This window comes from Lethenteron reissneri, chromosome 2 (assembly GCF_015708825.2).
Source record: "Lethenteron reissneri isolate LAM-NWPU_2019-01 chromosome 2, ASM1570882v1, whole genome shotgun sequence".
In the NCBI taxonomy this organism is placed as follows: domain Eukaryota; kingdom Metazoa; phylum Chordata; class Hyperoartia; order Petromyzontiformes; family Petromyzontidae; genus Lethenteron; species Lethenteron reissneri.
The window spans coordinates 5,228,484-5,242,435 of record NC_083780.1 but is presented as its reverse complement, the minus strand read 5'-3'; the positions used below and the strand labels follow the sequence as shown (position 1 = coordinate 5,242,435).

Here is a 13,952-nt window from a genome sequence, read left to right as displayed (position 1 = left end):
CATCGCACTGCTGCTTCGCCGCCATCGGGAACGGAGCGACGGAGCGACGGAGCCGCGGCGAGAGGACACCATCGTCGCTGCGGGGGCTGGCGGGGGAGGCCCGGGCATGCGGGCCACGCGGTGGGCCCGCCATTTCGGCGGCTGGCCGGGGCGCTGTTCCCGCCAAAACGCCGTTCCCGCCATTTCGGCGGCTGGTCGGGGCGCTGTTCCCGCCAAAACGCCGTTCCCGCCATTTCGGCGGCTGGTCGGGGCGCTGTTCCCGCCAAAACGCCGTTCCCGCCATTCCGGCGGCGGGTCGGTGCGCTGTTCCCGCCAAAACGCCGCTCCTGCTGCCGAAATGCCGCTCCCGCCGACATCAACGCCTGCAGAGGGGGAGTTCCAGCCTTCTGCTCGAGCGCGAGAGGTGGATGGTTTCGCAAGAGCAGGCCGTGTTCACCATGAAAGATTCTTCGGGCCGTCCCAGTGCTCCACCTTGCCGCCCTCCGCTATGCACAGTTTGCCAGGCGAGTCGTGACATGACAAGCACCCGGCCCCAAGAAAAAGAATAATAATCTTCACCCATCTTGCGTGCGCCGGGTTGCGATCGCGTGTGTTTTTTTGGGTTGCGGAGCGTGTTCGTCCGGTTGTGTGCGTGAGAAATTGACGCGGCGACCATGCGGGTTTCTGCTTGTAACAGTGTTGTTGTTTATTACGGCGGCGAGATCGGTATCTTCTGGGTGTAGTTAATGATTAATTCGTTGTTGGTGTCCCGAGCTCCGTTGATATCCTCTATGTTGCCGTGTTAATGACTCGTGTTGTTACATCGTTGTGTTGCGAAATCGCCATTGTTATTGTGTATACTGTATGGAGTTCGCTCGTGATTGTCACTTGTAACTGTCAGAAACTTTGATCGTCATTGTTGCCAATGTACAGACCGTATGGAGCTTTGCTTGGAATTGTTAACAGTGTATGGAATGTTGGGTACTTGCTTGTGATTATTTACTATGTACGGATTGTCTGGAGTATTGATTGTGTGTGTTGCCATGTGGGGACTGGATGGAACATTGCGCCAAATGATTGACTGTACGAACTTCGTATACTGCATATACTATATTAATCAATTCGGCGATTCTTGGGGTTTGTGTCTAGTTTTTTTTGCTCTCAAAATTCGAATGCCCTGAGTCCCATGGTTAATGTTGAAGGGGATTTTGAAATGACAGGTTCGGTTTGTTTCAAACTCACTCTTTTGTGCGGGAATGCTCCTTGTGTTCTACATGGATCGGGGGTGCGTTTCCGTTAATTGCCGTCAAATTGCGTTGCTCTCTTCACTCGGTTGGTACAGCTGCATGCTGCAATGCGAGTCTCGGAGATGATGTGTACAGATACGGGATGTGAGGTGTATTGTTGTGACCATTGAATATTCGGGATCGTCACAAATTGTGCGTACCTGTTCGGCATTGGATCAGTTCTGTGGGGGATCATAATTCAAATTGTATGTGTTGTGATGGTGTTAAATTGCGATGGTGACATGCTGCCAGGGATTTGGAATTGTGGTGCTGGCTGTCACTTATCTTGGGGCGCAGATCCTGACCAGGATGGTCCAGTGAGTGTTGCGTGTCTAACATGAACGTTGTGGTCCCGTCATGCTATGGCTGATGGCTTGACCTGACAGCCCGAAGATTGAAACACTCCGTGGTATGTCTAGCCTAGTGGGCTGTGTGCTCACATGGCTCGGAGAGTGTGGTCCCGTCATGCAATGGCTGACAGCTTGACCTGACAGCCCGGAGATTGAGACACTCTGTGGCTTGTCTAGCCTTGTGGGCTGTGCGCTCACATGGCTCAGGGAGTGTGGTCCCGTCATGCTGTGTCTGACGGCTTGACCTGACAGCCCGGAGATCGAGACACTCTGTGGCTTGTCTAGCCTTGTGGGCTGTGCGCTCACATGGCTCAGGGAGGGTGGTCCCGTCATGCTATGGCTGACAGCTTGACCTGACGGCTCGGAGGTTGAGACCCTCTGAGGCGCATTGAAACAGTGGGCTGGAGATTCGTAAGGTTCAGGTGGAGTTGTCCTGTTACGTTGAGACTGTTTCCCTCAGTTGTTAGGGTGCATGTTGTGCAGTGAGTGAACGATGGGTCGTCTCAGCTCGGTCGGTACAGCTATATGCTGCGATGCGAGTCTTGGAGAGAGACTGGGTTAAAATCCCACCGATATGGCCGACGCGTGCTGCTGGTTGTGATGCCGCGTCGGAAAGGCGGTGGGGTGGTAACATGGAAATTCCCCCCCCGATATGGCCGACGTGTGCTACTGGTTGTGATGCCGCGTCGGAAAGACGGTGGGGTGGTAACATGGAAATTCCCCCCCCGATATGGCCGACGTGTGCTACTGGTTGTGACGCCGCGTCGGAAAGGCGGTGGGGTGGTAACATGAAAATTCCCCCCCCGATATGGCCGACGTGTGCTACTGGTTGTGACGCCGCGTCAGAAAGGCGGTGGGGTGGTAACATGGAAATTCCCCCCCGATATGGCCGACGCGTGCTACTGGTTGTGACGCCGCGTCGGAAAGGCGGTGGGGTGGTAACATGGAAATTCCCCCCCCGATATGGCCGACGTGTGCTACTGGTTGTGACGCCGCGTCGGAAAGGCGGTGGGGTGGTAACATGGAAATTCCCACCCCGATATGGTCGACGCGTGCTACTGGTTGTGACGCCACGTCGGAAAGGCGGGGGGGTGCTAACGGGTGACTGTCATTGCATGCGTGATTCTAACGGGGGGGGGGCTGTGCTGGAGCGTAAGTGGGTTAGCCGGTTTTCATGTATATTTGTTGTTAATTCCCCGTTTTCTATGCGGTTCCCTTTTACCCTCGTCGATTCTGTATATATTACGTGATTGTATTTCTTATCGGTCGCCGGTCATTTATTGATGTTGCTGGTTCGGAAGCACACCTTTTCGATGTTTCACAGTTGTGTTACAGCCGGGGACGGCTGTGTGTTTATACAGGGGGGGGTGATGTAGTGACATAGAACGGTCACTACTCTGTTGGCCCGTACGAGGGCTGGGGGCCCCAAGGGGGTGCCTGGGGGGTCACGTGCTGGAGGGATCCGGACCTTCCCAGAGGTGGGGGAAGTGAGGCGTGTCCTGGGAAGGGAGGCGTGGCCTGGAGAGAGCCAGCCACGCCTGGGCGGAGTCGGCCACGCCAAAGCAGATATAAGCGTGGTGTGAACGGAGAGCAAGGCTGTTGTACTGTACTCCGAAGAGTGAAGACACCATCGGTCGTCAAGTCCCGAGTCGTCGTCCTGGGCCAGGCAGGCCGTTGCCTGCCTGGTCCAGTCTGTGTCGCGTTCCAGAGTGTTAGTGAGTTGAGGAAGGTGGTCACCACCTCATGTACAGCGTTATATTATTTACCGTTTAATAAATAGTGTTGCCTCTAAGCTGTGTGTGTGTGCACCTAATTCGAACCCACTACAATATGGTCACATGTCCCCAGGTCAGCCAGAGTATCATGCCCCCAACGTAACCCCAGCTGGCTGACACGCTCTCGCTCTCTCAACGGGAGCCCGCACTGCACGCTGTGCGTGGCCATAACGCTGGACCAGCGCTCACCCAAGCCCCCACTAGGGCTGGTACTACACCCCGTGTCCGGGGTGTACACACAACAGTATACATCCCGCCGTGGCCTCACAAGCCTGGTACCACATAGTGACATTCCCAGTCACTACACATGCACATGAATTAAATGAAAAAAGCGCAATTTACCTACATAGAGATGTTTCATTTAATGTGATCCCCATTACCTTCGATAAATATATTTTTAAACCACTCCTATTTACTCTCATAAAGACATTTTCTTTTAATGGACTTCAAATCACTGTTAGCTAAGGCAAACTTTATTCAATTTCAAAGAGACCTGTTAGCTAAAGCTACATCTATTTACTTTCATATGAATTCATTCATTTCAACGCCATTCGGTTTATGGATCATAGAAATGAATACATGAACACGAGCATATTCTCCTTACTTAAAGTGATATTGATCATTTTTCATATTTAGATATTTTGCATACGGATGTTAAATGACCTGCATTTAATTACAACATGCCTCGAGTCTACAATTGACGGATTGTGATTGTAGTTGATTTGTCGAGGCCGCAGTTGATATGTTGAAACTACGGTCAATTTGACATGATCTCCGTGAGACTCTCACGCGCGTGGCTCCAAGTCCACCACCAGTCGCGCATCTGAGAACGCTCTTCAGGCGGTTGGCAATCAGAGCCAGATGATTGAGCTGGTCAGTTCGTTAAACACCCAAGTGGGGAAAGACACCAGCTGGTTCTGATCCAGATACAGACGCTGCAGATTCACTAGGCTGTCATACACCCCCTCGGGAAGGATTTTCAGCCGATTAATATCAAGATCCGCATACATGCCAGTGGTACTAATGTAGATGTATAGATATCTTGATTTGAAGCTTTCGTAACTGCAGGAATCCATACTCTTTGGTTCTTTCGGTAAAGTCACGTAGGTAGAAAAAATAATAGATCACGACGTTTCAATTACAACACAAGCAATCGTCTTCAGGTAGGAGATAGAAACAGGCTGCTGAAACAAATCGTTATATATAGAGCCGAGAGGGGGGGTTTTGCCGCATCAGGCAGGAGGGTGGGAGCTAGAGATTGTGCCTAAGCGAGTGGGCAAACCAAAGATGGAAATCGAGATTGGGGGGGAAGGGGGGGTTGTGGTTAAAGCACCTCCACGACGACACAGAGCTGAGGAGGTGGCCATTGTATTGTGAGAAATTAGCATGTCAATGTAAACGAACCAACGCAACGGTGGCGGTGCTAGTGAAACATCCAGCTTGTTATAAAGCGAGGGAAACAAACGAGGGACAACACCACATCGAGGAAAGGAAAGAAAGACACACACCGAGAGGCACACAGAAACACACATACACACAAAGAGACACAAAAAGAGACATACAGAGAGACACACAGAGAGAGAGACACACAAACCGAGAGACACACACACACAAAGAGACACACACAGAGACACACAAACAACAATATCACAGCAAGTTATAGTCTGTTAAAAACGAGAGCCACCGCCACATCGAGGGAAAGGGGGCAACGTTGGCTATGTTAGTGAGACATTTAGCCCGTTAATGTAAAGACATTTAACTTGGTAATGTAACTCAATGCGTCAGAAATAACTGCTGACAATGGCAGGTAGGATGGAATATCAACAACCAATTAAGGCTTTACCTGGTTAATAACGTCCTTCCCATGATTGCTCAATTTGTACCCATCTTCTCGGTTGAAGTTACGTCTGTGTTTATATATTTGGATGGCTTCATGAACAAACCTTTGATGGTAACCCGACGGTTTACAGAGTACCTTGGTCGCGGAACAAAACAATGTCGTGTGAGCCCACCGCGTTCAAGCAGTGATCAGCCACGGCAGAAGTATTGCTTCTGCCGTGTTTCAAATCTGCCTAGTCTTCGCGAACACGGTCCGAGACATATCGTTTCGTTTCTCCAATGCAACTGCTACCGCAGACACAACTTAGTTTGTAGACACCAGGGTATTGCATGTCAGGAATCACATCTTTCACATATGGGATCCTTGACCTGATCACAATCAAAAAGACATGTTAGCTACATCGACCTATATTCACTTTAATAGAGATATACACTTTCGTAAAAAAAAATACGTTTCTAAATCCAATAGTATTCATTCTGGTATGTCATTATGCAGGTGTGTGATTATATGCAATGTCTCCATCAATGCCGTCAGACTGTCAAACACCCCGGGCTCGAGCATCGTGATCTGATTGCTGATCAACCACAGCTCTCGTGTGATGGTGGGGATTCCCGCAGGCGCAGACGGGAGGCGTTTCCCATCAAGGTGCACAGCTGTCCCTGTGCAACAACACTACGGGAGCCTGGCGACGGTTTAGAGGCAGAGAGCACCTATCGCACGCTTGTGTTACATAACCAATTGGAAGAACAGCATTTGACCTCAAATTAAAGAAAAATACAAATATAATGAAAGTTCCGATTTGCTGCCATTGCGGACCGGGCTGAGATCGTCACCTGGCTGCACCTGAGATCCCGAGCGAATCACGTGCGGCTCTCCCACGTGATCATATTTACAAGTAACAGTGGTGTCCCAGTAAAACGAGTGTAATGCGGGCGTAAATGGGCGGGTCGGATGTGACGATCCGAGAGGGAGGAGTCAGGGTCATGTGGGGGGAGAAGTTATAGCGGGGAGACAGGAAGAGATCGGGGAGTCGGGGGAGTGAAGAGTGGAGACCACGTTGGGTGGTCGCCGTGCCTCAGCCTGGTGGCTGAGGGACTCATGACGGCGCCAGCCAGCGGGGTGGAAGAGAGAGTTGGGGATGGAGACAGAGAGTGGTGAGATCGCCACAGAGGCCACGCAGGGCTGAGGTTGGAGAGTGGCGAGATCGCCACAGAGGCCACGCAGGGCTGAGGTTGGGGAGTGGCGAGATCGCCACACACGGTAAGACTCGGCACCGCCAGCCAGCGGTGACCGAACATGGAGGAACGGGGAGCAGCGGTGGAGCTGCAGTGAGAGCAGCCGGAGGGCTGCACCAGGGACCTGCAGCGGAGCTGCAGGAGCGTGGAAGGCTACGGGAGCGAAGGCAGCTGTGGAGCTGCCAAGCGGGGAGTCTCTGGAAGAGAGCCGTGTGCGAAAAGTATACGAACCCGAATAAAGGACACGGAGACAGACACAGTGGTCGAGTCCTTTATTACACTGGTGTCAGAAGTGAAACGGCATCTCAAAACGGCTCAGAAGAAATAATATTCCTGCGCCATCATCTGCTACATCATCCGACGACGACGACCTTCCTCAGGCGGTGGACCTGCCTGCGATGGAAGAGGAGATCCGTGCTGGAACGAGTACGGGTCCGGGTGAGCAAGATGTCGGCACGTCGGTGGACCCGTCTCCGCCGGAGGACGCCAACTTACGATGGAGCGAGATGGCGGCGCAGCTGGAGACCTTGAAAATCGTACTGACGCAACTGTGTGAGCTCGTCACGCCGAGAACGGCGTCGGGGAGGCCCGTTGGTAATCCGCAGGCCTCCACCTTGCCTGCGATGCCAGCGCCATCTGCCACGCGGCACAAAGACGCCATCTTGGGCGTGGCAGGGGAGAAACGGCGGGAAGCCGCCATCTTGTCTTCACCGCGGCGGGAAGACGCCGCCATCTTCAACATCGCCGCGGAGAGGCGGCCTTGCGCTGCCATCTGGAGGTGCCGCGGGGTGAGCAGCCTGCTGTGAGCTGCTGTTTTGCGAGGAGGAGCTGCGAGGAGAGGACGCCGACGCTGCAGCTGCTGGGGCGGGAGCTCTCCCGTCCTGGCTCGGGTGCGAGACAACGGAGCAGTCAAGTCATCGTTCGAGTTCTGCGAGGCGTCTCAAGTTACCACCCTGCCGTCCTCTGCTTGCTGCAGCCCCGGGCGAGTCATAACGATACGCACCCGGCCTTAACACACACACCTCACCCATCTAGCGTGTGCCGGGGGGCGATTTTTGTCATGTCTCGAGCGTGTGGAGCGCGGTTCGGGCTGTGTGTGTGTGTGTTCTGGATGAACGCGCTATTTGCTTGTTGCTCGGTGTCAATTAGTGTGTATGTGTGTGTGTTGAGGATGGACGGAGAGTCTGCTGTGCTTGCTGAGTGTCAAATAGTGTGTGTGCGCTGCGGCGTGGAGTTGTTATCTTGATGGCGAAGTTAATTATTAACTTGGGAGCGTCGGGTATCCTGCGCTGTACCATCTCGTGGGTTACCGTGTGCGACGGGCTTAATTGAAAAATATTTTTTTTGGTGTATTGTGCTCAGGGGCGGTTTCTTCATTAGGGCGATTGGGCGACGCACCACCAATGTCATTGAACCACAGAGTCACGCGAGCCGTCACTGTGCCTCTGGATATAGTCCAATCAGCGTCATGTCACGTTCTGTGGAGTACCACCTCTTTTTGGGCGATTTCACTCCGGCTGAGAATCGCCCCGAGTGGCCCCATAGACTTACATTCAAAGATGTTTTTTTTCGAACGGCGGGCGCTCCAATGCATTCTCCATGGCTTCCGGGAGGGCTTGCACTAACGTGCTTACGTCATCATACATGCTAACGTCATCATACGTAAGCACGTTTCATCCAACAATATAATTTATTGCCACCTAGTGGAATCTTTAATAAAATAAACTTGAGTGGTTTGTTTTAATAGTGAGTATAGAAACAAACAAGATGTATTGTAAGAGTCACTTTATTTTTCATTAATATTAAAGAAGTGAAGTTGCCTTTACATGCTTAAGCTGTTAATTTATCCATTGCATGGGTGGACCTTATCCTTATCAATCATCCAGACATTTGCCCCTTATGAGAGATTTTGCAGGAGCCACCACTGATTGTGCTACGAGGTGCTGTGTGCGATGTGGTTGTTTGCAAGAGAGAATATTTGTGTTGTTGCTGCAAAGTTACGACAGGATTAATGGTGTGTTGGTTGCCTGCAGATCTTCTTGCTATTGTGCTTAAATGTACACGTGTGATCGCGATATGCTGACTGCATGTGCTGTTACACCGTTCTGTACGGTTATGGGGTGCGATGCATTGGTTGACTATTGGGGTTGGGATTGTTATTAATTGTGCGTACCTGTTTGGAGATTGGTAACAAATTCGAGGGGGACCCAAAAATTTGGTTGTATGGGTGTTTATGCACACGAGATTGCGTGTATATTATAGGTAATTGAGCTTTTTGAAAATGAGGGTGCGCGATGACGCCGTTGTGGGTGGCTCAGATGGTAATGGTGATGGGGCCGTAAATTGGCGCCAAGTGGCGTCGCTCATTCGATTGATTGCATGCAGCCAGGAGTTGCTTTGCGGGTTGGTGTGTGTAACCAATGTGTTTGGTAAAATATTGTTTAAAATTTCCCCGATTTGACTGCTTTGCGCAGCAAGCTGGGGCTGTGCGTCTATCGTTGGTGGGGTTGTTACAACGTGACAGGGGATGCGTCTTGTGACCCCCAGCAAAGGGCAGCTGGAGTGCACGCACGCGGAAAACTGCCCACGTGTTCGCACGTTGGGCCACCATTTTGCGCGCACGCGGGGTATGGCGACGATGCGCTTTGCGCAAGGGGCCGCCATTTTGAGTGCGCGCGAGATATTGCGAGAACGCGCTTGGCGAAGGGGGCCGCTATTTTGAGCGCGCGGGAAAAACCTCGGTGGGGCAAATATTCCATCTGTTATGCCTGCCATTGTTGATTGGGTGATGCACGAGTTGTGGTCACATCGGCCTATGGCTGAGGGCTGACCTAACAGCCCGGAGACGAAACCTCCGTGGTATGTCTCAAACTAATGGGCCGTGTGCTCATATGGCTCGGGGAGTCATGGTTCAGTTGTGCGGTGGCAGACTGAACCTGGTGTGCCGGGGGCTCACGGGATTTGGAATAGAGGTTTTGTTACGTGCCAGCGAACGGGGTGACCTGGCTAGCATGGAGCAGGGATTCTCTATGCGGGTCCTCCAGCGAGAAGGGCCGCGGACTTGTTCCGCTCTGGGTTAGGGCGTTATTGACTCTATAAGAGAACATTGCCCCGTGGGGGGGTCGTTGGTGTCTGGCCTTGCCGAGGGATTGATCTTCCCTTGGCTATGAAGCGTCAGACTATAAGATGCTGGTGTATGTCCATCGCTGATGGGATAGTAAGGGAGGAGCAAGGCCGAGTGCTGCTCATCCCCGAAATTGCAGTAGCCGAGAGTATGATCAGTGGATGTTGCTGTGGTTTGACGACCACGGTGAGGGTTAGGGCGAGTTAAACGTTACAGCTGGGGAGCGTGGCTCTTTCCACGCGAGGGTGTGCGACTGGGGGTTTTGTTGACAGTGACCGGGGGTACATGCTGTGTACGTGCGATGTCTGTGCTGGTCCTCAAGGGAGGACTGCTGGTGGGCAAGAGCAGGAATTTTTTGTTGTTGTTGTCACGTGTAAATAATGTTGTTGTAAAAATTTAAATACTGGGGCATTCATCGCGTCTATTTTGGGTATTTATTGGGGTTTCTTAAGCGGGCCGGAATTACATCATCTCCACTACCCTGGGGCCGGGTGGCTGTCGTGTATGACATGCGGATGTGCGTTGTTGTGCTGTGCCTCAGGGGATTGGACTCTCCTTCTCGTCACAGATCTTCAGCGCCTGCCACACTGGGTGTTACCTAGTGTGCTAACTGGATGAGGACTTGAAGGAGCAATTGAGCGCCCGTTCGTCATTCCTGCTCTACCACTTGCTCTTTGACGTTGAACTTGAGCCGAGCGAATGGAACTGCAACATGGACACGCACTAAAACACCACATTCCTGAGTGTGCGCGTCGGCCGTTCTTGCGTGTCTGTTGCCATTGTTGTGCATTGTGCCATTCTTATTCTTGTTGTTGTTGCGCGGAGGACAGGCCGGTGTTCTGTTCCAGTTCCTGATACCTCCCCTTTCGTTACTTCTGTTGTTGTTGTTATAATCTCCATTTTGTCTGGGGGACTCCTGATTGTGATGCCTTCGCCCGCATTATTTTGTTCTGTTTCAGCCGAGGACGGCTGGAATTTTCTCTACAGGGGAGGGTGGTGCAATGTGGGCGTAAATGGGCGGGTCGGATGTGACGATCCGAGAGGGAGGAGTCAGGGTCATGTGGGGGGAGAAGTTATAGCGGCGAGACAGGAAGAGATTGGGGAGTCGGGGGAGTGAAGAGTGGAGACCACGTTGGGTGGTCGCCGTGCCTCAGCCTGGTGGCTGAGGGGCTCATGACGGCGCCAGCCAGCGGGGTGGAAGAGAGAGTTGGGGATGGAGACAGAGAGTGGCGAGATCGCCACAGAGGCCACGCAGGGCTGAGGTTGGAGAGTGGCGAGATCGCCACAGAGGCCACGCAGGGCTGAGGTTGGGGAGTGGCGAGATCGCCACACACGGTAAGACTCGGCACCGCCAGCCAGCGGTGACCGAGCACGGAGGAACGGGGAGCAGCGGTGGAGCTGCAGTGAGAGCAGCCGGAGGGCTGCACCAGGGACCTGCAGTGGAGCTGCAGGAGCGCGGAAGGCTACGGGAGCGAAGGCAGCTGTGGAGCTGCCAAGCGGGGAGTCTCTGGAAGAGAGCCGTGTTGGGAAAAGTATACGAACCCGAATAAAGGACACGGAGACAGACACAGTGGTCGAGTCCTTTATTACACGAGCGTGGAAAGGCGCTCATCTCCTGTGCTAAGCCGTGCGCCACTCCACATTCATTTGGCGGGGTTCTTTTGATCCACAAAACACCCACTATTCATTTTTTAAAAAGTCGTACGTATTTTATTCCACCCACAAGTATGAATGTTGGGATCTACGTGTGAGTAAATTTGGACAAACTGTGCTTCAAATGCGCGTTTTGTGATTATCTTAATTAAAACAATAACACCGATCACGCTTTAGCTTGGGTGTTTAACAGTGACCCAGCTGGGGAATCTGCAGCAGTTGGGTCTGCACATCAATCAGTTGAAGAGCATTCCCAGGAGCGCTCAACTGGTGGTGCCTACACAAGTTACAGTCCCACAGAGATCGTGATGCATCGACTCTACACTCAATGTATCTCTCGCGTTCTCAGCGAACTCTCTGAATTAGTTAATGAGTCACTGTTAACATGTTGAATGTTTAACACGTAGGCTTTCGCGACCAATATGAATCATGATAAAGCTTTTTGGGTTAGATCGCGTAAGTTTGAATGTGTCGTAACCCTCTACCACCCGACACAGCCAGTAAGGTTTGTCACGTAAACAACGCGGCAATTAGTTACTACTTCAGCCGACCGGTGTGTTGCAGAGTAAATCCACAACATTTTAAATTTTTAATACGACGTTTCGCTGGTAATTACTTCCAGCATCATCGGGCGATTTGCCAGAATAGTGAAACAATGCACCTGCTTCCAGTCTTAAATGGAGCAAGACGACGTCATCACTGAACCCATCAAGTGCAGAAATCAGAGGCGGAGGAGGGGGGTTATTGTATTTATATGATAGATTAGTAAGCAGTTAATTATTATGTTTCCTCTATAAGGAATTGTTATTGTAAAATGTCTTCTTCTTCCACGTGTTCGTCCCACTCATGCGGGGTCCGCTGTCCTTGTCAACCTTCTCTACACTGCCCTATCCTGCACCATCTCTCTTTTTGCAGGCCACCATGTCCGATCGCATCAGATATAAAATATAATATATTATAATGTATTTTACATAAAGAAATGCAATAACTATGACATCAGTTACGTCGAGTGGTTTGCGTTAAATTTCAATCAATCAATAAATATTGGTCAACTTTTATGAACTGAATCGGGTCGTGGGAGCAGCACTTCCACCAAGGCCTTCCATCCTTTCATGTCCTTTGCCAGCGATATCAACTGTGGCTCCCGGATCGCAAGTCTCTCCTCTGCCAGGCGCACAACCTGGTATTTTCAGCGCAATCACGGGCGGCCTTTGAGTCTTTGCCTGCAGGAAGTCCTTCGAACGTTTCCCAGAGGAGTCTTTCTTTCAACATCCCTAGCAGATGACACATCCACCGTATGCGGCTTTGCTCCACGCTCAATAGTGCCTACTGGACGTTGCGTCTCTGGCGGATAGCCGTGCTTCTCACCAGATCCTCGAGAGAGAGACCTGCCACCCTGCGCAAGAAGCCTATTTCTGTTGCTTGCACCCTTGAGCGTGTCCTTTCCGTCAGTATCCAGGTTTCGTCGCCGTAGGTCAGGATCGGGACAAATATCGTCTGCTAGACCGAGAGCTTTGCCTGAAGTTTTAGCTCCTTCAGACCACAGACGAGTTCCTCGTCTGCATCAATGTGACTGCCGTTCCCATCCTGTCGTCGATCTCCTTTCCCACTTTTTCCATCCCTCGAGAAATACACCCCGAGGTACCGGAAATCTTTGACTTCCTCTACTACTTCGCAGTTGAGGAAGAAGGGCTCGGCCATCTTGGTCTGGCCACAGCCATAGTCTTGGTTTTGGAGGTGCTAATGCCCATATCTACACCCTCGCATACTGCAACAATGCTGTTCAGCACATTCTGGAGGTCGGAGTGTGTTGGAACTAAGAGGATGATGTAATCTGCATACAGCATGGCTAACACCTCCCTTCCGCCAACGCTGATGCCCGTCGCCACCGTGCACCATCTCATCAGTCAATCCATGAACAGGATAAACATTGACAGCGATAGCACACAACCTTTTTGAAGTCCAAACCAGATTGGGAATGGGTCTGTCTGGCATGCCGGACCCAGCTCTCGCTTTGCTCTTACAATGAACCGATCGCGCATAGCAACAAGTCAGTAACGCTATATTCACGCATCACTTACCACATCAATTCGTCAGGGACTCGGTCGTAAGCCTTTTCCAGGTCCAAAAAGCACATGTGGACAGTTTGGGCGTGCTCTTATCATTTCTCGAGGAGTTGCCACAGGGTAAAGAGCAGATCCACAGTCCTTCAGTCCTTTCCCGGGCGGAAACCTCCTTGCTCCTCCATCACTCTTCCCTCAACCACCTTCTGGGGCCTCTTGTTTAACAGCACAGCATAGACTTTCCCAGGTAGGCTGAGGAGGCTGATGCCCTGGTAGTTGCAGTATTGCCGCCTGTCACCTTTCTTAAAGATGGATTTGATGACTCCGTTCTGCCAGCCTCTCAGTGCTGCTCCAGTCTCCCATGCATTGTTGCATAGCTTAGTCAGCCATGCAATGCCTTAATCATCTCGGGGCGAATATCATCATTCCCAGCCGCCTTACCGTTCTGCAGTCATTTGACCGCTTCTGCTATTTCAGCAGCCGAGATATTGTCCCAAACGCCCGTGAGCGACTCAACTGATGCCGCAACCACCACAAGAGACGTGCCGGGCGGGTCTAGAAGCTGCTGGAAGTGCTCCTTCCATCTCTTGGCGATGGTTTCAATACGGCTCAGCGCTTTTCCGTACTTGTGCAGCACAGCCTGAACA

At 51.8% G+C, this 13,952-nt stretch overlaps 1 protein-coding gene across 1 annotated transcript in view; it reads right to left on the bottom strand.

The window, feature by feature from the left end:
• Nucleotides 1-12,943, bottom strand: part of LOC133341670 (leucine-rich repeat-containing protein 15-like) — a 30,233-nt gene extending 17,290 nt beyond the window's left edge. The window contains exon 1 of the mRNA XM_061550264.1: nucleotides 12,761-12,943. Within this exon, the coding sequence (XP_061406248.1) occupies nucleotides 12,761-12,943 (183 nt within the window). The remainder of the gene's footprint in view (nucleotides 1-12,760) is intronic.
• Between the last annotated feature and the right edge of the window lie 1,009 nt (nucleotides 12,944-13,952).